The following is a 23,768-nucleotide window of genomic DNA, read 5'->3' as shown; positions in this document are numbered from 1 at the left end:
GGAGGAAGGAAGTAAGCCACTCACAGATTGGTGGGCAAGATATAACATGTTGAGGAGAGAGAGAAAGCGAGAGAGAGCAACTGAGGCTTGGAGTCCGGAAAAACAAGGGGTTTGTAACCTAGCTTATACAGCTGGATTCAGCCCAAATCAGCAGATGGAAGAGGAGGCGAGTAGAATTGTGGTTTAGTTATTTTGCGGTGAAAGAACAGGATAGTTTTGACTTTTAACCTCAGCAATGTTAAATTAAAGACAGTTCTGACTGATCCACAACTTGCCAGACAAGCACAGTGATAGCTGAGGAACCGGCTGTGGTGGCAGAGTTTATGAGTAACTGATGAACTGGCTGTGGCGGCAGAGTTTGGGAATAGCTGATGAACTGACTGTGGCGGCAGAGTTTGGGAATAGCTGAGGAACTGGCTATGGTGGCAGAGTTTGGGAATAGCTGAGGAACTGGCTGTGGCGGCAGAGTTTGGGAATAGCTGAGGAACTGGCTATGGTGGCAGAGTTTGGGAATAGCTGATGAACTGACTGTGGCGGCAGAGTTTGGGAATAGCTGAGGAACTGGCTGTGGCGGCAGAGTTTGGGAATAGCTGATGAACTGACTGTGGCGGCAGAGTTTGGGAATAGCTGAGGAACTGGCTGTGGCGGCAGAGTTTGGGAATAGCTGAGGAACTGGCTGTGGCGGCAGAGTTTGGGAATAGCTGAGGAACTGGCTGTGGCGGCAGAGTTTGGGAATAGCTGAGGAACTGGCTGTGGCGGCAGAGTTTGGGAATAGCTGAGGAACTGGCTGTGGCGGCAGAGTTTGGGAATAGCTGATGAACTGACTGTGGCGGCAGAGTTTGGGAATAGCTGAGGAACTGGCTATGGTGGCAGAGTTTGGGAATAGCTGAGGAACTGGCTGTGGCGGCAGAGTTTGGGAATAGCTGAGGAACTGGCTATGGTGGCAGAGTTTGGGAATAGCTGATGAACTGACTGTGGCGGCAGAGTTTGGGAATAGCTGAGGAACTGGCTGTGGCGGCAGAGTTTGGGAATAGCTGATGAACTGACTGTGGCGGCAGAGTTTGGGAATAGCTGAGGAACTGGCTGTGGCGGCAGAGTTTGGGAATAGCTGAGGAACTGGCTGTGGCGGCAGAGTTTGGGAATAGCTGAGGAACTGGCTGTGGTGGCAGAGTTTGGGAATAGCTGAGGAACTGGCTGTGGCGGCAGAGTTTGGGAATAGCTGAGGAACTGGCTGTGGCGGCAGAGTTTGGGAATAGCTGAGGAACTGGCTGTGGCGGCAGAGTTTGGGAATAGCTGAGGAACTGGCTGTGGCGGCAGAGTTTGGGAATAGCTGAGGAACTGGCTGTGGCGGCAGAGTTTGGGAATAGCTGAGGAACTGGCTGTGGTGGCAGAGTTTGGGAATAGCTGAGGAACTGGCTGTGGTGGCAGAGTTTGGGTTGAATATCATCAGGATGCATGTGGAAGCTTAGACTATCCTAACTAACGATGTCACCAAAGGACAGCAGATTGACCTCAAAAACAACCCATGATGAGGGAAGGGGCACATGTTCCTCCAGAGTCACCTCCACAATCCACAATTCTGAACCTCCTGGTCACGTGAGGAGAATTGTTTGGATTATCTGGAGGCTCCTCTTTGTCCGTCGCAGAACCAGTTGATCCGTTTTGTCTGGTGGTTAAGTCATGTCAGCTTTCCTGTTCAGAGCCCAGTTAAGATGCCATTGGATTTCTGACTGATACAGTACAGCCCAATTTACAGAACTTCAGGAGGCTGGTAAGGATCGAGTTCCAAGGAGTATTAACCCACCTGTCTGGTTTCCGTCAGATAAATAAGGGCTAAAACCAACCTGTTTGGTATAGAGTCTGGCTGCACACCACCAGCTCAGTGTGCAGAACCTGGGTACAAGTTGGTAGTACTAAACCCTAGGGACTTACAGCTATATGCCAGGGCATTCCTGTTATTTAACCCACTAGACAGCAGTTGACTAGTACAGAGCTGCTTGACCAGACAGAACCACCCCATCTGTAAGGGATTCAGTTTTTGGGGTTAACTAGAGCCATGTGCAAAAATAAATCCCAGCTCCCTGTAACAGGCTCCTCGCCAGCTTTCATTAGTTGGCTAGACTGGATAGCCAATTGTCAACAATAACCTAGTGTACTGCAGGCCTGTGTACCCAGTATCAGAATACCAAGTCTGGTACAGAACATTGTCTTGGTTCTGCATTTGCAGATGTGCCATCTCAAAGCCCTCTTGCCCTCAAAGGGGGAAGGGGGGGGAAGGCAGTCGGGGGCGGGGGGGGGGGAGGGGGGGGATGGTCACCAATTGATGCGTTGAATCAGAACAAAAGCATAAACAGCAAGTTTGTAAAAGGAATGTTTGCTTTTCAATTTTATTCAAAACTAGTTCCACATACACAGACCACCCAATGAAAACCAATTTTAGTGTCCTACCAACACTCGACTATAATCAGCACCTAGGAGCATCATAACCTGGTTGGTGCTCATCAACCAAGTGAATGGGGAAGCCCAATAATATTTCTTAGACTACCTGTCAGCCATTTTAAAACATAAAGACTAAAAGGAAAAGACTTTCTTTTCAGACATAACATGGGTTATGCAACCAGACCGCAGTTTATCACTGGTTATTCACCAGTGACAGAAGACAACGTTTCAAATATTTTACCAATTCAATCGGAGAGCTGTCAACTGAATAAATAATGATTTTAAAAAGAATCTTCATCGAGAATACTTAATTAAAAAGCAAATGCTGCCTCCTGGAGTATTTTTTTGTAAACAATAAAGCCTCCTGATGATGATACCAAACAGCAACATTCCTAACTAGCAGTGTGGATTAAAACTGAATTTGCATTTTATAAGCACATCATTCTAAGAACATCCTAAAAGGTTTCACCAATTCTCAAGACAACTAGTGTAACATTTAGACTCAATGGTTTCATTTTAAATATTAAGAATTAAAATTCAATTCCATAAATTAGTTCTGAAAAACTCACCTTCCCCTCAGAACCCCCATCCCCCATTCAGGGGTTGAATTTAAGAAAAAAATATAAGACAAAGTTGCTCTCTGTGAGCTCGATCGTTGTCAAGTGAGGTGATGCTTCACGGAAGAAGCGGCGATGCTGTCTTCAAAGTCACCAAGCAGAACTGATCCAGCTTTTGTCAAAAAGTCCTTGGCATCAGTCTTCATTTGAGTTTAGTCTTTCTTTGCGTGTCACAACAGATGACAGCTCAATGGGTATGATTACCATTAGGTGGTTTCAGTGACATGAATCTGTGTCCTTTTTGGGGGGCTGAAAATTCAGTGTTGTTTCTAGGCTGCTGTTTTGTAATAACCAAAATGGTGATCTCTCTCCAGACCAGGCCCTCCCTCAGAATAAGGCTTCATTAGGTCAGACTTGAAATGGCCAGCTTTACTGAGTTCACGCACTGTCTTTAAACTATAGCATCTGCATAAATCAATGGACAATGTATCTAAATTAGCCCCAGAAAGCCTGGGCAGTTTGTGTCACTGTTCCACGAGGGAACATTTGCAGAAGGTTTGGTCCAGTAAGTAGAAACACGAGTGTGTATGTGTGGTCTGTATGTGATGTGAATGTGACATTTGTGTGTGTCTATATGGGAGGTATGTGTGTGCGTGTGTGATGTGAATGTGACATTTGTGTGCGTGTATGCGCAAGATTTGTGTCTGCATAACTATGTGTGTGTGTGTGTGTGTGTGTGCGTGTGTTCTTTTTATTTGGTGAGCTTATACTCAAAGGCCAGTGTTGGTTTTTGGGCTGGAGAGGGACACCATATACGTAGAGAACTCCAGCTCATAAAATCTTAATCCAATACATTATTCATCAAAATAAAATCCTGGGCAGAAAAATTAATACTACAGAACTTACAAAACTTTGTGAGGGTTGCAACCGATCAGAAAAAACAGCAGCAATTGACTGGATCATGGAGCTTTAAGAAGATGGCTGCAAGCTCTTAGGAAGAGGGGCAACAAGATGTTAAAGAGGTGATTACTATTTCCTGAATGTCTCAATTGGTAAAAACTCCAATATATGGACTCAGGTCCTTGCCTCAAGTCTTCCTGGCTTCGGTCAAGTTCTTTTGTAGTTGTATACTAACCAGTAACAAAATCACAAGATTTCTGAAAATGCCGAGGAGAGAAAAACATGGATTTAGAGAAATTCCATTGTGGTTAGAATATGAGAAACATTTCTTCAAAAGGGATCCTTTCCCATGTGGCTCGGTAATCGGCTAGATTGCCTATGGAGCATGCGTCTGCTGGTTTATGTTCTTTTCTTTAAAGTGCATAGAGAAAGTTTCAACCCTCATTCGGTTCTTTTGTTGTTTTCTTGGCCTGAGAATCCCACATCCCTCGCTTGGAGTGAAAATAATGGTAGAAGTTCCTGAGGCGCAACCGTTCTACCTCAAGGCCACTCTGGAGAACCCTAGGAGATGAAAACAAAGCTTTACAAAATCTATTCAACATGAATTCACAGCCAAATAAATACAATGTCTAATCTCAAAGCAATTACAATTCTTTTAAATCACATTGCTTCGTAAAATGTCTCCTTCTCTGGGTCAACCCTGGCCCACACTCAATCTCTCTGGGTTTCAACGCTGGCCCACACTCGGTCTCTCAGTCAACTTTGGCCCACACTCTCTCTCTTGGTCAACAGTGGCCCACACTCACTCTCTCGGTCAATTCTAGCCCACACTCAGTTAATGCAGGTCCACACTCGGTCAATGCTGGTCCACACTCTCTCTTGGTCAACGCTGCTCCACACACTCTATCTCGGTCAACGCTGGTCCACACTCTCTCTCTCGGTCAATGCTGGTCCACACTCTCTCTCTCGGTCAACGCTGGTCCACACCCAGTCAATGCTGGCCCACACTCACTCTCTCGGTCAATGCTGGCCCACACTTGCTCTCTCGGTCAACGCTAGCCCACACTCGCTGTCTCGGTCAACGCTAGCCCACACTCGCTCTCTCGGTCAACGCTAGCCCACACTCGCTCTCTCGGTCAACGCTAGCCCACACTCACTCTCTCGGTCAACGCTGGCCCACACTTGCTCTCTTGGTCAATGCAAACCCACACTCGCTCTCTCGGTCAATGCTAGCCCACAATCATTCCCTCGGTCAATGCTAGCCCACACTCTCTCTCTCGGTCAATGCTGGCCCACACTCTCTCTCTCACAGTCAACCCTAGCCCACACATACTCTCTCGGTCAACGCTGGCGCACACTCTCTCTCTCGGTCAATGCTGGCACACACTCTCTCTCTCAGTCAACGCTAGCCTACACTCGCTCTCTCGGTCAACGCTAGCCCACACTCACTCTCTCAGTCAACGCTAGCCCACACTCACTCTCTCAGTCAACACTAGCCCACACTCACTCTCTCAGTCAACGCTAGCCCACACTCACTCTCTCAGTCAACGCTAGCCTACACTCGCTCTCTCGGTCAATGCTGGCCCACAGTCGTGCTCTCGGTCAATGCTAGCCCACAATCATTCCCTTGGTCAATGCTAGCCCACACTCTCTCTCTTGGTCAATGCTGGCCCACACTCTCTCTCTCAGTCAACCCTAGCCCACACACACTCTCTCGGTCAATGCTGGCGCACACTCGCTCTCTCGGTCAATGCTAGCTCTCACTCATTCTCTCGGTCAATGCTTGCCCACACTCGCTCTCTTGGTCAATGCTAGCCCACGCTCAGTCAATGCTAGCCCACACTCTCTCTCGGTCAACGCTGGCCCACATTCTCTCTCTCGGTCAACGCTGGCCCACACTCTCTCTCTCGGTCAATGCTGGCCACACTCAGTCAATGATGGGACGCACTCACTCTTTCAGTCAACGCTGGCCCACACTCGCTCTCTCGGTCAATGCAAGCCCACACTCGCTCTCTCGGTCAACCCTTGCCCACACTGACTCTCTCAGTCAACGCTGGTCCACACTCACTCTCTTGGTCAATGCTAGTCCTCAGTGACTCTCTCGGTCAATGCTAGCCCACACTGTCTCTCTTGGTCAACGCTGGCCCACACTCTCTCTCTCAGTCAACGCTGGCCCACACTCTCTCTCTCGGTCAACGCTGGCCCACACTCTCTCCCTCAGTCAACGCTGGCCCACACTCAGTCAATGCTGGAACACACTCACTCTCTCCCAGCGCTAGCCCACACACACTCTTTCGGTCAACGCTGGCCCTCACTCGCTCTCTCGGTCCACGTTAGCCCACACTCTCTCACTCGGTCAACGCTGGCCCACACTCTCTCACTCGGTCAACGCTGGCCCACACACACTCTCTCGGTCAATGCTGGCCCACACTCTCTCTCTCAGACAACGCTGGCCCACACTCTCTCTCGGTCAATGCAGGCCCACACTCGCTCTCTCGGTCAATGCTAGCCCACACTCACTCTTTCAGTCAATGCTGGCCCACACTCACTCTCTCTCGGGCAATGGTAGCCCACACTCACTCTCTTGATCAATGCTAGTCCTCACTGACTCTCTCGGTCAACGCTGGCCCTCACTCGCTCTCTTGGTCAATGCTAGCCCTCACTCTCTCTCTCGGTCAACGCTGGCCCACACTCGCTCTCTCGGTCAATGCTGGCCCTCACTCACTCTCTCGGTCAAGGATGGCCCACACTGACTCTCTCAGTCAATGCTGGCAGACACTCATTCTCTCTCTCGGTCAATGCTGGCCCACACTCTCTCGGTCAACGCTGGCCCACACTCACACTCTCGGTCAACACTGGCCCACACTCACTCTCTCGGTCAACGCTGGCCACACTCAATCAATGCTGGCAGACACTCATTCTCTCTCTCGATCAACACTGGCCCACACTATCTCTCTCTGTCAACACTGGCCCACACTCACTCTCTCGGTCAACACTGGCCCACACTCACTCTCTCGGTCAACACTGGCCCACACTCACTCTCTCGGTCAACACTGGCCCACACTCACTCTCTCGGTCAATGCGGGCCCACACTCGCTCTCTCAGTCAATGCTCGCCCACACTCACTCTCTCGGTCAACACTGGCCCACACTCACTCTCTCGGTCAATGCGGGCCCACACTCGCTCTCTCAGTCAATGCTCGCCCACACTCGCTCTCTCGGTCAACGCTGGCCCACACTCGCTCTCTCGGTCAATGCTGGCCCACACTCACTCTCTCGGTCAACACTAGCCCACACTCACTCTCTCGGTCAACACTAGCCCACACTCTCTCTCTCGGTCAATGCTGGCCCACACTCTCTCTCTGAGTCAATGCTGGCCCACACTCTCTCTCTCTCGGTCAATGCTGGCCCACACTCTCTCTCTCGGTCAACGCTGGCCCTCACTCTCTCTCTGAGTCAATGCTGGCCCACATACTCTCTCTCGGTCAATGCTGGCCACACTCTCTCTCTCTCGGTCAATGCTGGCCACACTCTCTCTCTCGGTCAATGCTGGCACACACTCATTCTCTCTCGGTCAACGCTAGCTCACACTCACTCTTTCAGTCAACGCTGGCCCACACTCGCTCTCTCGGTTAATGCTGGCCCACATTCACTCTCTCAGTCAATGCGAGTCCTCACTCGCTCTCTCGGTCAATGCTGGCCCACACTCACTGTCTCGCTCAATGCTGACCCACACTCTCTCTCTCGGTCAACGCTAGCCCACACTCACTCTCTCGGTCAACGCTAGTCCTCACTAACTCTCTCAGTCAATGCTAGTCCTCACTCACTCTCTCGGTAAATGCTGGCCCTCACTCACTCTCTTGGTCAATGCTGGCACACACTCTCTCTCTCTCTCTTGGTCAACGCTGGCCCACACTCACTGTCTCGCTCAATGCTGACCCACACTCTCTCTCTCGGTCAGCGCTAGCCCACACTCACTCTCTCGGTCAATGCTACCCACACTCACTCTCTCGGTCAATCCTGGCCCACACACTCTCTCTCGGTCAATGCTGGCCCACACTCTCTTGTTCAATACTAGCCCACACACTCTCTCTCGGTCAATACCAGCTCACACTCTCTTGGTTAATGCTAGCACACACTCTCTCTCTCGGTCAATGCTGGCCCACACTCTCGGTCAATACCAGCTCACACTCTCTTGGTCAATGCTAGCCCACACTCACTCTCTCGGTCAATGCTAGCCCACACTCACTCTCTCGGTCAATGCTAGCCCACACTCACTCTCTCGGTCAATGCTGGCCCTCACTCTCTGTCTCGGTCAATGCTGGCCCACACTCTCTCTCTCGGTCAATGCTAGCCCACACTCTCTCTCGGTCAATGCTGGCCCACACTCGCTCTCTCGGTCAATGCTGGCCCACACTCGCTCTCTCGGTCAATGCTGGCCCACACTCTCTCAGTCAACGCTGGCCCACACTCGCTCTCTCGGTCAATGCTAGCCCACACTCACTCTCTCAGTCAACGCTGGCCCACACTCGCTCTCTCGGTCAATGCTAGCTCACACTCGCTCTCTCGGTCAACGCTGGCCCACACTCTCTCTTGGTCAATGCTGGCTGGCCCACACTCTCTCGGTCAATGCTGGCCCACACTCCCTCTCTCGGTCAATGTTGGCCCACACTCACTCTCTCGGTCAATTCTAGCCCACACTCTCTCTCTCGGTCAATGCTGGCCCACACTCTCTCTCTCGGTCAATGTTGGCCCACACTCGCTCTCTCGGTCAATGTTGGCCCACACTCGCTCTCTCGGTCAATGTTGGCCCACACTCTCTCTCTCGGTCAATGTTGGCCCACACTCACTCTCTCGGTCAATTCTAGCCCACACTCTCTCTCTCGGTCAACGCTGGCCCACACTCACTCTCTCGGTCAATGCTGGCCCACACTCACTCTCTCGGTCAATTCTAGCCCACACTCACTCTCTCGGTCAATGCTGGCCCACACTCACTCTCTCGGTCAATTCTAGCCCACACTCACTCTCTCGGTCAATTCTAGCCCACACTCACTCTCTCGGTCAACGCTGGCCCACACTCACTCTCTCGGTCAATGCTGGCCCACACTCACTCTCTCGGTCAATTCTAGCCCACACTCACTCTCTCGGTCAATTCTAGCCCACACTCACTCTCTCGGTCAATTCTAGCCCACACTCACTCTCTCGGTCAATGTTGGCCCACACTCACTCTCTCGGTCAATGTTGGCCCACACTCACTCTCTCGGTCAATGCTGGCCCACACTCTCTCTCTCGGTCAATGTTGGCCCACACTCTCTCTCTCGGTCAATGCTGGCCCACACTCTCTCTCTCGGTCAATGTTGGCCCACACTCTCTCTCTCGGTCAATGTTGGCCCACACTCAAAGAACAAAGAAAATCACAGCACAGGAACAGGCGCTTCGGCCCTCCAAACCTACACCGACCATGCTGCCCGACTTAACTAAAACCCCCTACCCTTCCAGGGACCATATCCCTCTATTCCCATCCTATTCATGTACTTGTCAAGATGCCCCTTAAATGTCACTACCGCATGCACTGCCACTACCTCCCCCGGCAACGAGTTCCAGGCACCCACCACTCTCAGTGTAAAACATCTGCCTCGTACATCTCCTTTAAACTATGCCCCTCGCACCTTAAACCTATGCCCTCTAGTAATTGACTCTTCCACCCTGGGAAAAAGCTTCTGACTATCCACTCTGTCCATGCCTCTCATAATTTTGTAGACTTCTATCAGGTCTCTCCTCAACCTCCGTCGCTCTCGTGAGAACAAACCAAGTTTCTCCAACCTCTCCTCATAGCTAATGCCCTCCATACCAGGCAACATCCTGGTAAATCTTTTCTGTCCCCTCTCCAAAGCCTCCACATCGTTCTGGTAGTGTGACAGCCAGAATTGAACACTATATTCCAAGTGCGGCCTAACTAAGGTTCTATAAAGCTGCAACATGACTTGCCAATTTTTAAACTCAATACCCCGGCCGATGAAGGCAAGCATGCCGTATGCCTTCTTGACTACCTTCTCCACCTGCATTGCCACTTTCAGTGACCTGTGTACCTGTACACACAGATCGCTTTGCCTATCAATAATCTTAAGGGTTCTGCCATTGACTGTATATTTCCTATCTGTATTAGACCTTCCAAAATGCATTACCTCTCTCGGTCAATGCGGGCCCACACTCTCTCTCTCGGTCAATTCTAGCCCACACTCTCTCTCTCGGTCAATGCTGGCCCACACTCTCTCTCTCGGTCAATGCTGGCCCACACTCTCTCTCTCGGTCAATGCTGGCCCACACTCTCTCTCTCGGTCAATGCTGGCCCACACTCTCTCTCTCGGTCAATGCTGGCCCACACTCTCTCTCTCGGTCAATGCTGGCCCACACTCGCTCTCTCGGTCAATGCTGGCCCACACTCGCTCTCTCGGTCAATGCTGGCCCACACTCGCTCTTTCAGAGTCACTGTTGTTCCTTGATCTCTCATAGTCCATTTTCTCCCTCCCTGTGGATGCTACTGGTTTCCTCCTCTCTCTCTCTGGCACCATTATCCCAATCCCCGCTTTCTCTCTCTCGAGACCACTGACACAATCTCTCTCTGGGCACTATTTCCCCTCCCCTCTGGATGCTGCTGACCCACTCCTTTGCCTCTCTCTCTTTCTTTTGACAGTGCTGACCTACTCCCCCCTCTCTCTCTCTCTTTCGAGACACTACTGGTTGAGTATCTCACTCCATTGGTCCACTGTCTCTCTGGAGCTGCTTGCTTACCCTCTCTCTGAACACTGCTGCCTCTCTTTCTCCCCCTCCCCCACTGCCCCCTTATCTATCCCTCTCACTCTTTCTCCCTGTCCTCGCTCATCACATCACCAAATAACAAGGTTAGCTTCCCTATTTGCAGTGATATAAAGGTAGCAACAGAGAAAACAAGAGCAAACAGTTTTTGCCTTCAAACCTTCTCTAATGCCTTCACTGAGATTATGGTTGATCTGCGAGCTAACTCTATATACCTGCCTTTGCCTCATATTCCCTCGTATTTTTGGTTAACAAAAATCTATCCATCTCAAATTTTAAAATTAAAAATTGCCTATTCCCCCACAGCATCAACTGCCATTTGCAGAAGAGAGTCCAAACTTCTACCACACTCTGCATGAGGAATCATTTCCTAATTTCACTCTTGGATGAATTGCCTCGAACTTTTGTGCTATGCGGCTTAATCCAAGAGTGGCCGACCAACGGAGATAGTTTCAATCTAACTTTATCAGGTTCCCCACAATATGGAGAAAACTTTGATCAGTTCACCTCATAGTTTTCCAATTTGAAGAAAATACAACCCTAGTTTGTTTAATCACTCCTCATAATTTAGCCTTTGGAGCCCATTTAGAATTCTGGTAAATTCTAAGCTAAAATTCATGGATTTCTCCATGTTGAACTTCATCTGCTACTTGTCTGCCTAGCCCTTCAACTTGTCCCTGTCCTTTTGAAGTTCTACATTATCCTCCTCATAGCTCACAATGCTTTCATACCCTTTACAAATTTTGAAATTGTGTCTTATACATGGTCTAGGTCATTAATGTATGTCAGGAAAAGCAACGGTCCCAACACAGACCCCTGGGGAACTCCACAACAGAACTTCCTCCAGCCCAAAAAAACAGCCGTTAACCACTGCTCTCTGTTTCCTGTCACTCACCCAATTTCATACCCATGTTGCTACTGTCCCTTTTATTCCATGAGCTATAACTTTGCTCACAAGTCTGTTGTATGGCACATATCAAATGTCTTTTAAAAGTCCATATTCACCACATCAACCACATTGCTCTCATCAACCCTCTCTGTTACCTCTTCACAAAAGCTCCAGCAAGTTAAACATGATAATCTGTTGTCAAATCCATGAGCTTCAACTTTAGGTAACAGTCTTTTATGAGGGACTCTATTGGTTGCCTTCTTGACGTCCATTTAGAAATATATCCAGACATTCTTCCGTTCACTACAGGCTGTGAAAACACCTTTCGTGATCAGTAATATGGCTATTGAGGGTTATGCCTCAAACTCTTTGCTGTCCTTAGGGTTAATCCTTCAGAAAATTACATTTCTACTTGTTTCATTCAAAATACAATGGCACAAATGAACCTAAACTGAAAAATGTCAAAGGAAAGTACAAAATAGAAAGGAGGTGAACTCATTTTCTCTGCTGACGTTACCTGTCTAGTAGCTCCCAATCCTCTCCACCCCATCGATCCCGGAATTCCTCAGTATTCATTCCTCCGATCTTGTCAAAATCGCTTTTAAAGATACCAAAAAGTCCAAACCCATTTACTTCCCAGTACCCTTGAGTGGAAGAAGAAGAGGAGTCAGTGTTTGGAACATTCACCTTTGTGTGCATGAGCTGCTCAAAGAGAAACCATGAATTAATTATAACCGGCTTACAGATAGCACTGTGCTTTAGGCGTGGCTGGTAATGGTCAGTGTCCAGCTGAACCAGGTGGTCTGGCCAAAAGAAAAGTGCCACAAAGCTGTTATCCTTGGGTTTGGATGTGGATCTTCCATTTTCCAGTTTTTTTCCCAGTTTTTTCTTTAAGGTGTTTATATCTCATTCTACATGTGCCATTAACCCTCTGATATCTCACTCAATTGGCCACTTCTCATGTGTGAGCCTCGGCATGAAGGATCAATGGATTCTGACACAGTGGGAATGTCATTGGATTAGGAATTTAGAGGCCCACATTAATGTTCTTGAGACTACGATTCAAATTCCACCATGGCAGCTGGTGGAATTTAAATTCAATGAATAAACCTGGAATCAAAAATCTCGGAGGCAATTCTCCCCAAAAAAATTCTAAGCATTGAATTCATGTAAAAACTGGAATAAATCATGTGGTTTTTTCAGTGGGAGTTAAAAAAAGAATCTCCCACACTCTGTGCACTGCAGAGTGCCCTAGCATAAATCCTGTTGGAAAGCTATGGGCAGGACCTATTCCCGCTGGAGAAGCCGACAGCATAGTGCTGAGCAGGCCACTGCGCATGTGCCAATTTGTCAGCGTCAAGATCAGTGCATGCGCAGTGGCCCCTGTCCGCCGGCCTCCTGATTGCTGGCCAGCCCCATGATCCCTGCATCGCTGGCCATGCAATCCCCCCATGGCCCGACCGCTGGTCTCTCCCCCCCAGCTGGCAGTCCCAAATCATGGCCCCCGCCCCTGCAGTGCTGACCCCCCCACCCCGATCATGGAGCCAGCCCCGTTCGTGGGCCTCCCTCCCTCCCCTGCCAATCCTGACTGCAGAGTGGCAGCGGGACCCCCCACCCCCATCGATTCCCCCCCCAGAGGCCCTACCCCATTAGTCCCCTTGACACTGTCCAATGCCCACTGAGCAGTGCCAAGGTGCTGCCCTGGGCATTGGCACTTTGCCCCTCTGGCAGTGCCAGAGAGTGTAGGCTGACACTGCCAGGGTGCCAATGCCCAGGGGGCCTTGATTGCCCCCCTTCACTCCAGCGGGGTCGGGCCATGGTGGGGGGGGGGGGGGTTTGGGGGGGGGAAAGAGGAGGGGTTGGTGGGAAGCTGGGTTGGTGGGAAGCTTGTGGGCCCAGAGACCCGAGTCCCGGGCCCGCTACTGAAATTTAAATTATGTGGAAATTGCCCCTTGCATATCTAATGCAGCTCTGCGTTGATCCGGCACGGAGCTGATGGCGCTGGAAATCCGGTGCTGGGAGATACGCTCAGGGCCGGATGCCGAGTGTGAATTGCACTAAAAAATCAGTGCAGCGGGATGGGAGAATCACCCCCCGCCCCCTAGACTCAGTAATGGCAACCACAAAACCATTGTCGATTGTCATGATCTGGTTCACTAACATCCTGTATGAAAGAAAATCGGCCATCCTTGCCTGGTCTGGTCTATGTGTGACTCCAGACCCACAGCAATGTGGTTAACTCTTAACTGCCCTCTAAAGTGGTGCGGCAAGCTCTTGTGTTCAATGGCAATTAGAGATGGACAACAAATGCTGGCCTCGCCAGTGACATCCATATCCCATGAAAGAATTTTTAAAAATGGAGTATGTGGAGACCAAGCCCAGAATGTCCTCAACTAGCATTCACATGAGCACCTTCAAACAAGGGTCATCAGATGGCCATTGCCACAGCTACTTTTTATCATTTCCTCCCCCGTCACTAGCCCAGCTAATCAACCTGGAACCATCCGGTCTCACTTGCAAAAAAACACAAATGCTGGAAGATTTCAGCAGTTCTGACAGCATCTGTGGAGAGAGAACAGAACTAATATTTTGAGTCTGGATGACTCTTCGTCAGAGCTGAAGACAAAGAATAAAGCTGGACTCACATGGCTGGGTTTCACACTGGGCTTTTCACACTTAGTCATGGGATGGATGAGCAATCTCAAATCCCATTTCCAGTGAGTGTATTTCAAGCTTTGAAAATAAATTAACTGATACCATCCGCTCATATCTTTATTAGTTACCAATAACATAAAGGTTAGATGGCACCAAATTGAGAACAGGAAGGTGACAGCTTAATAAAATCACTCCATTTGCAGCAAGTACATTAACTGAAAAAGTAACTGGAGAAATTCTCCCCGCCGATTGTATCTATTCTGTATCTAAGTTTGTGATAATGAAACAGCTTCAGAGAAATGGGTTTTTCACTTTCTCAGTGTATTCAGAAAACCTGCAATTACAACCACAAGGAGATTCCTTATCTGCCTGTCATGAAATTCTAGAGCCACAGGCTGCAAGAGAAAAATGAGGAAGGTGCAGGACAATAAATCACTTGTCCTGTAAAACTGTTTCCTCGCTGTAATGTGTAATATTACGATTCTGCACCTGGAATAAACACGGAATTAGAAATTGGCAGGTTAAAGGCTCATCAATCCCCAAACAGCATTTGCTGTTGAGCAAGACTCTTGCTTTAGCAGAAAGAAAATCCAAATTTGAAACACCACTCGAATGCATCAATATAATACATGGGTCGGAGGCATCCTCGAGCTAGTTTGCAGTATTAACCCTCAACAGCTGATGTGCCCAGGAGACTAGGCCATCTCCATGCATTCTGCTTCTCTGCAGACAAGATCCTGAATTATAGCAGGGGTGCATACATTTTTTGTCTTATTTACACGGCAGCAGAAAAATTGTTATAAGGATTGTCCTGTAACCATCAGGCAAAGTCAGAAGCTGAGGTATGGAAGACTTCCACCAGCAAGGGAGTAGCTGAAGGTCCTGATAGATCAGTTGGTTGACTGTGAGTATGGCCACCACAATTAGTCCCAGTGTATTGCTGGGCTGGGATCTTACAATATAGGAAAATAAACTCAAATAATGGCTGAATTAAAGTTAGCTTTGCCTTCCAGCCATGTGATGATAACCATGTACTCTGTGAAGATGGAAGGTGGGCTGCCAAAATCACTTACCATCAGGCTCACTAGGGGAACTGCCGCAGCCCAGTCTCATCACGATAGGGGCATATGCCAATTTCCCTTCTATACAATGCTTTCTTATATTATCAATGATGCTGATGGGGAAGTGGATGTGCAGGTCGCATAGGAATAGAATAGTGTGGCTGTCCTGAAAGAAAAGAGGCAGAAACAACGTCACGTTATTTATAATAAAAGAAACAAAAATCCCTTTTGATCTCAGTGGAGAAAGGGAATATCCTTGACTGGCACATAATTGAGGTTAAAAAGATAGCCTGGGGAAAGAAAAATTCACTCTACTCATTGAACCTGCTCCTTCCAACTGACCAACTACTTAAGGTTATGGAGTCTCCATCAGCTCTAAGCAGCCATTCACAACCATGGCACAACTGAGCTGACAAACTGATAGCTTCATCTTTCAGTAGGTGGATAAAGGGGTCAGCCAAGGCTCAGTGGTGGTACTCTCACCTCTAAGTTAGAAGATTGTGGGTTCAACTCTCACCCCTGAGAATTCAACATAAAATCCAGGCTGATGTTTCAGTGCAGCGCTGAGGGAATGCTGCACAGTTAGAAGGTTTGCTCCCAATGTTCTCGCTAACATTTTAGTCCAAGCAACAGCTGAAACAGGTGATCTGGTCATTAATTTCATTGCTGTTTGCAGGAGCTTGCTACGCACAAATGGATTGCTGTGTTCTCAACATTATTACACCTCAAAAATACTTCACTGGCTGTAAAGTGATTTGAGACATGCTGCAGTATTGAAGGGTTCTATATAAATGTATGTCTCTCCTTCTTTAAAGAGAAGAGAGAGGTGGTGAAACTAGTTTGTTATAGTAGAGGTGAAACTGCATTAGGAAATAAATGATTTTCAAAGCAGAATGAAATGATTATGCCTCTTCTGCTGATTCAAAAAACCCTCATTTGTTACCAACTCCTCCCTCATGGACATCCTACAGTTGTATATATTGGCCTTGAGGGTGATGGGGCTGGCTCCATAGGGTGGTAACTCACACAAAAACAGAATGGCAGGAGACTTCACAGCTTCAGGGAACATCATATAAAGATAGACCACATTCTCAGCGAATATCACACACCCTCATTCAATCAGGGTCTCTAACTTTGTCAGAACTCAAACTGATTTTTCTCCCCTCACGTGCCCAGGGTTACAAAGTCAATTATAGTTAACTCATCACAAGCTCAGAAATTGAATCTTCAGGTTTATGATTTGATGACTGCGCTGTGGTTTTATCCACCAGACATCTAAAGAGTTGAGGGTTGGGGTGATGGTGTTATATTTTTGGCTTTTACAGGGAATTAAACCAATTCTACTGTGCTGCAATCAATGGCGAAGGTAAAATAAAGTAAAGTTTATTTATTAGTCATAAGTAAGGCTTACATTAACACTGCAATGAAGTTACTGTGAAATTCCCCTAGTTGCCACAGTCTGGCGCCTGTTCGGGCCAATGCATCTAACCAGGATGTCTTTCATCCTGAGAGGACACCGGAGCACCCAAAAGAAATCCATGCAGACACAGGGAGAACGTGCAAATTCTACAGAGACAGTGACCCAAGCCGGGAATCGAACCCGGGTCCCTGGCATGGTGGCAGCAGTGCCAACACTGTGCCACCCAATTGACAAATTCCAACTAATTAATCTACTTCCATTACAAATTGCAGCCTATCCATAACTTTTTCTTTGTCTCTGCCAACTCTTCAGTCCATTCCATGTATTTTCTGTGTGAGCAACTTCTTGATGTTTGCCTTTTGCCAGTTTGCACTTCCTGTCCTGGCTCAGTCTAAAAGAGCACTCTGAATTTTTTATGCAGCTCTACAAGATTATCTCCTTTCTAGACCAAAGTAAAAGGTAAACACAAAGTCCCAGACAAGCACAGAGGCTGCAGTATTACCGAAAGGAACTGTTTCCAGAAGGTGCAAATGTTAAAGGAATTTATCAAAGTAATTCAGTGCTGGCAGCTACTTATCTTTCTTCAGTGACACATTCTTCTCTTTCAGAGAAAGAGAGAGATTGAGAGAACGAGGCACAAAGAGATATGGGCACACATCGAGAGAGGTGTGATTAACCCATTTTAGTTCATTTCCTGAACCACTATGTCTGAAACGCTCTTTGATGCCGTACTGCTTATAAATAAATAAACTTACGCCTTTCTTTGCAGTATTAATAGGTAGAGAAAAAATAGCAAATTAGTTCCCAGTGGTGACTAAAAGAGCAAATGGATTATTTCACAATGTAGGATAGTGTGTGCCCACCATTATTGGACAGAGACACCCGCTCTACAATGCAATTACAATTCATAACAAAAGAACCTAGTGAACAATAAGATCAATTTATAATCAGTGTTTTTAAGTTGAAATGAATCAGAAATGAATCAAAAGTGTATGAAAATAATATTTAGATGGGGAGATTGACCACAGAGTCAGTCCATGGATGGCGAGACTGACCGCAGAGTCAGTCCATGGATGGAGAGACTGACCACAGTCAGTCTATGGATGGAGAGACTGACCACAGAGTCAGTCCATGGATGGCGAGACTGACCGCAGAGTCAATCCATGGATGGAGAGACTGACCACAGAGTCAGTCCATGAATGGGGTGATTGACCAGAGTCAGTGCAGGCTTGGGGAGACTAACTGCAAATGTAGGGATATAGACCGCAGTGTAAACACCCGTCAGTACGCACTGTAATAGGGATACAGTCCACAGTGCAAACACCCGTCAGTACGCACTATAATAGGGATATAGACCGCAGTGTAAACACCCGTCACTGAAGCTGACTTCCAGAGATAGTTTGACAGTGAAAAATAAAAGTGACTACAGTCTTCGATTGTGTTGGCTAGTGGTCACAGAGCTGGGTCACAGACTCAGGTGAAGCAACTAGCTTCAGAGTTTTAACAAGAGCAATGACATTAGACTTTGCACTTAAATGACTTTCATGGCTTTTTTGTGACAGGAAAGAATCAGATGTCAGAAAGTGAACACACAAAATGGACACATCAAAGAGAACATAGGGATAAACTAATAATTAGCACTGACAATAAGAGCCATTTTGTATAGAGTGACATTAACTGGTCTTTCCATCAGATTAAAACCATGGGATTTAATATTTCACCATTGTCCACTTATCGTTTAGTCCAATGCACAGCAGACCTCCTCACTAAGTAGAAGAAATATGAGCTCCTCTTCTTTTGAGAAATGAATGTGAAGATATTCTATGTGTGGTAATGGATCTCAAACGAACCCTGAAGAGATTTATCATTAAGATTATAACGTGACTCCCTCTGCCTCCCAATAACCACACTGAATACTGAATTCACAAAGAGCTTTGCTGGAAGAGAAATAAATCTAAATGGAAATATATATCTTTTAGTGTTGTTTGATTTTTGCTCCCCAGCACCATTCATCAACCATGTAGAGAAACGTATTCCAGAACAATCTTTAATCAGAACAGAAAGGATTTGAGCCCATTATCCGGGACGTTTCTTTCAATATTGAACAGACCTTGTCAAAGAATATTTTACAGCACAGATGCAGGCCATTTGGCCCATCATGCTTGTGCTGGTTCTTTGAAAGAGCTATCCCACCCAGAATATGAGAGGGGCAGATGGGGATAAGTGAGCTCTCAATAGTTGACACAGCAGCCACCCAGCCGCCCTACTCAGTGATCCATGCAGAGCCCAAGATGTTTCCCAATTTCATTCCTGAAAATTCCAGATCTATTTGTTGGACTATGCCCCTAATCTTAGATTCCCCAACTGGTGGGAATAGTTTCTTCTATCCTTAATATCTTTGGTGAAAGTACCCTTTAACCTTCTAAATTCCCGAGAATACAACTTTAGAGTTTTTTCATTTTTCCTCACAATGTAACCCTTGGAATCCAAGTACAATTTAGGAACATTAGGCCACACTCTTCCAAGGTCAATATATTCCTCCTAAGGTGTGGTGACCAGAACCATGTACTTCAGGTGTGGTCTAACCAGGGCTTTATAAAGCCAAAGCACAACTTCTGTTCCAGTTCCCCAGAGATAAAAGTCATTATTTCATTTGAATTTTTTCTGTACCAGTTCATGACATTTTAATGATCTGTGTACCTGGACCCCAGGTTTCCTTGAACTCTCACCTCTTGGGTTTTGCCAGCAAAATGAAACATCTACTGCTCGATGGGATTCTGTGATTGGGCAGAACTTGCTGGAGAATCCTGAGTGTCCTAATAGCTACACCAACAGACAAGTTAAGATGATCAGTCGAGCCTGTAACATGGTTCAATTATATTTGCGGAGGTGACAAACATTCATACACAGGAACCCATTCTCTACAAGTGAAAGGAATATGTCCAAGCCTTGGACCTTTGTGGAATACCCAGGAGCCTGGGGAGCCTATAGTAAGTACCCTGTTGCTTTCTCCATGGCAACATCTTGGCCAGAGTTTATCGGCCAACCAATCAGCACCCTTTTCACCTGTGGCATAAATCGTTGTGATCTTTTGAAATTTGGCATTCTTGCATTTGTCCTGAAGAGTGCAATGTGAAAATCTTTAGAAACATATCTCTCTTTTCAGCAATAGTTAATTTGCTATGGCATCTGAGGATAACAAATAGTGAAAAAATCATACCCCAGTGAGGATTCACAGCTCTGGGGAGGAAGGGAAAAATCTGAAACTAGAAATGTATTTCTTAAAAAACACCCAAAACATTCCAACTCTCTTGACACCAAGTGGCACAGTGGTTAGCACTGCTGCCTCACAGCGCCAGGGACCCAGGTTCAATTCCTAGCTAGGGTCCCTGTCTGTGCGGAGTCTGCACATTCTTCCCGTGTCTGCATATGTTTCCTCCCACAGTCCGAAAGATGTGCTGGTTAGGTGCATTGGCCATGCTAAATTCTCTCTCAGTGTTACCCGAACAGGTGCCGGAGCGTGGCGACTAGGGGATTTTCACAGTAACTTCATTGCAGTGTTAATGTAAGCCTACTTATGACACTAATAAATAAACCATAAAAACACCATTGGATTGCCATACATCTGAATTAGGCAATACATTTTCAGACGCCAGAAATTTGCAATAAGCTGACAGGTTTCTGACAGATGGTCATACCTCCGCATTATTAATCATTTTGTTATCTCGGTGAAGAAATGCCTGAAACATGGGCTAATAATAGAACCAGGTGTCGAACAGGAAAACCCAGCATTTCTCGGTTCACCTTCTAAATGACAGCATGTCTGACCACATTCTTGCTCCAAGTTCTTCCAGCACAATACTTGCAATGTCATATATCACCAGAGTTGAGAAATGGCTGGCGTTCCCACGCTAAAAGTTATTGTTGCTGTTTCAGCTTCCCTGAACGGATATCACTAATGGAATGTGATTCTTTACTGCGCAACCAGGGTAGTGTTTTGCTCAGGCTGTTCATTCTTAACCCCACCTATTTTGATTTGGAAAATCATAATTTGGACATATTCCATTACACTCCTGAATTGTGACTTGTAGATGGTGGACAGGCTTTGAGTGTTAGGAGGGGAGTTACTGGCTGCAGAATTCCTAGCTTCTGACCTACTCTTGTAGTCAGTATTTATATGGCCAGTCCAGTTCAGTTATTAGTCAACGGTAACCAGGAGGTGCATCATTTCATGGCAAAGAAAGATAAATGTAGACTAAATTTGAATCATTTATCATACAAAAGACAATCATTGCTTGCTTTCAGTGACTGGTGCACAAGAACATCCAAATCCCTTTGTACGTCAACATTTCCCAATCTATCACCATTTAAACAATACTCTGCTATTCTGTTTCTCTGGGCAAAGTAGCCCATACCTCACGTTACCTCACGAGGTTACCTCACGAGAGTGATCTGCTGCAGACCACTGATGAGCATTTGACAAGAGGAATTGAGACAGAACCTGGACAATTCATTTATCGATTTTCACCAAAGAATGATATTCGGTGCAAAAGATTAGTACAAGTGATCTTAAAGGGAGGCCTACTTCACAGAAATAAAGTAGTTGGCAAACTTTCAGGGTGCGGACAGGTGAAGCGCTGTGTAGCACTTTCATCGCGGGAAGTTCGAATGATACAATGAAAGCTATATCATGACAGCCCCACTTTAAAACTGGAAAGAGACAGACCGGTCGAAGGGGCAGGAACAAAGAATCTGTTTTATGGGTGACATCAGAAGTTGCAAGCTCTATTTTAAAATTTAGGAACCAATATCAAGGGGCAAGACTTAAGAATGTCGGGTTTGAAAGTAGGACTAACATCGTATCAGGTTAATGCAAAAAAAAGGATGGTGTCAAACTGGATTTTAAAAGCCTTTAGATTGTAACTGAGGGAGGTAACGAGGCCCAGCGAGAATGAATTACAAAAGGAGGCTCCATCACTTACTTTTTCCATTTAGACATTTCTTATTAAAGCGCAAGTGGTTCACCAAATCTCTGATTGCTAAGTACATCTTTAGCTACTTTCCCCTCAATCATTTATGTTAACCTTTCAGGATTTTTTTGGTTTAATAAACATTGTTAATCTCACTGGGGGCTCAAAATAGAGTTACTGAGCCCAAAGAACATGAATGCGTTGAATCAATATCAGTAGCAATCTAGTCATTAACCCAGGGATGCATCAGCAATTCAGCAGTGTACATGTTAACATTTGTTTCTCCGCACCATTAGGCTCAACATCCCCTCTGAATCAATTTAGTCAGTGGAACCAGCAATCTTTATTAAAAGGAACACTGACTTCATGACAGCAGGCAAACCTTTAACCGTAGCCATCTGAAGTCTCCGATTTATTTTGTGACAACAATACTGCATACAAGTGATGAAACACTGCACCCAATGAAGGATGCATCATTCTAACTTTGCATTGGGAAAATGGAAATGGTACATATATTCAGGAGCCACCAGGGGGAGCACTTTTCTATGATTCCATTCAAATGTTAACTGTGCTCTTAAAAGAGATTTTTTAAAAAATGAGCGGGCCATTTTCCTCCCCCGGTTAAAGCTGATTTGTACCTATTTGTAAGATTGAAATATGCATTGTAATGATTCATTTCACTGCCTTATAGATGTTTGTACTCAAGGTTCTCGGTTACTTTCCTTCAGTCTCATTCAATTTCACGCTCACTCTGCCTTTTTATTGAACCAAATTACTTTCTCCATTCTCTCAAGGTGAGAAAGAATTAGATTTATATTGGGTGATGGGGTTTCATTTACCCCTCGGCATTGGCGAGATGGCTGTACAAGGTTAAGACATATTCTGAAGCAAACTCAGCTTGCCAGCTGACTTTGAACTGAGTTTGTGACCCCTTAATCCTCTCCAATAACAAGACTGCTTACTCAACTCATCCATGCCTTTTGTTATCTCTAGAAATTACTATTTCAGTGCTGTCCTGGCATTGCATTCTCTGTAAACTTCAGCCCATCCAAACAGTCCAAAGATGTGCGGGTTAGGTTGATTGGCCAGGTTAAAAATTGCCCCTTAGAGTCCTGAGATGCGTAGGTTAGAGGGATTAGCGGGTAAATATGTGGGGATAGGGCCTGGGTGGGATTGTGGTCGGTGCAGACTCGATGGGCCGAATGGCCTCCTTCTGCACTGTAGGGTTTCTATGATTTCTATGTTCATCCACCATGCCTGTATTTGCTGACATACACTGGCTCCCAATCTACCAACATCTCAACTTTAACTTCTTATACTTTTCAAATCCCTCCGTGGCTTGATTCTATCTCTCAAATAGGACGGAATTCTCCCAGCCAGCCTGCAGCAGGTTTGGGGGTGGGCAGGAGCGGTGAAATTGGTTAGAGCCAAAAGGTCAGAAACGCGCCAGGGTAAATTGCAATTCTCCCAATGGCGGGTTGGTCTTCCTGCTGACTGGTGGCGCAAATGGCATTTGCACGTCTTTCAAAAACAGTTACCCGCCAGAATCCCGTCAGGCCTTCTAATCCTGCATCACACGAGCGGGAAATCACATCAAACCCAACTGCGAAAGGGTAGCGTGCAGTCCTCAGTTCACCAGAGACTTCAGAGTGAGTGCACTAACGTTCTGCCAAAGTGCTGTGCTGCTCCTGATGCGCTCTCCACTACACTGCTGGGGCTGACCGGTTCCTCCCTCCATCTCCAAGCTGAACTGATCTTCATGGACAGCATCATGCTGCTAGACTCATGGAGCCTCCTGTGTCGCCATCTCAGATCAGTACTGCGCTTGGAGTTAAGGAGTACAGAGTTCTCTTTGCCCCTGCCACCGCACACCAGTGTCTGCCTGGACAGCACTATGCTGCGGGACTCATGGAGCCACCACAACAAAGGTCAAAAGTTCGACCAGGGACATTTTCCCTCTGGGCTGTTGACATGCTGCACGGTCTGGTGAAGACATGATATGAGTGTGCTGGACCACTGCTCAAATATGGTGCCATAACCTTCGAACCAGTCAGCTGACTAC

At 46.8% G+C, this 23,768-nt stretch overlaps 1 protein-coding gene across 1 annotated transcript in view; it reads right to left on the bottom strand.

Moving 5' to 3' along the window:
- Positions 1-2,413: 2,413 nt before the first annotated feature.
- Positions 2,414-23,768, bottom strand: part of LOC144498778 (N-acetyl-beta-glucosaminyl-glycoprotein 4-beta-N-acetylgalactosaminyltransferase 1-like) — a 736,002-nt gene continuing 714,647 nt past the window's right edge. The window contains exons 18-20 of the mRNA XM_078220446.1: positions 15,329-15,482; positions 12,118-12,244; positions 2,414-4,457 (exon numbers count right to left, since the gene is read on the bottom strand). Of these exons, the coding sequence (XP_078076572.1) occupies positions 4,331-4,457; positions 12,118-12,244; positions 15,329-15,482 (408 nt within the window). The 3' untranslated portion in view covers positions 2,414-4,330. The remainder of the gene's footprint in view (positions 4,458-12,117; positions 12,245-15,328; positions 15,483-23,768) is intronic.

Source organism: Mustelus asterias, chromosome 9 (genome assembly GCF_964213995.1).
Source record: "Mustelus asterias chromosome 9, sMusAst1.hap1.1, whole genome shotgun sequence".
In the NCBI taxonomy this organism is placed as follows: Eukaryota; Metazoa; Chordata; class Chondrichthyes; order Carcharhiniformes; family Triakidae; genus Mustelus; species Mustelus asterias.
The sequence above is the reverse complement of the archived record's forward strand: the minus strand, read 5'-3'. Positions and strand labels throughout refer to the sequence as shown.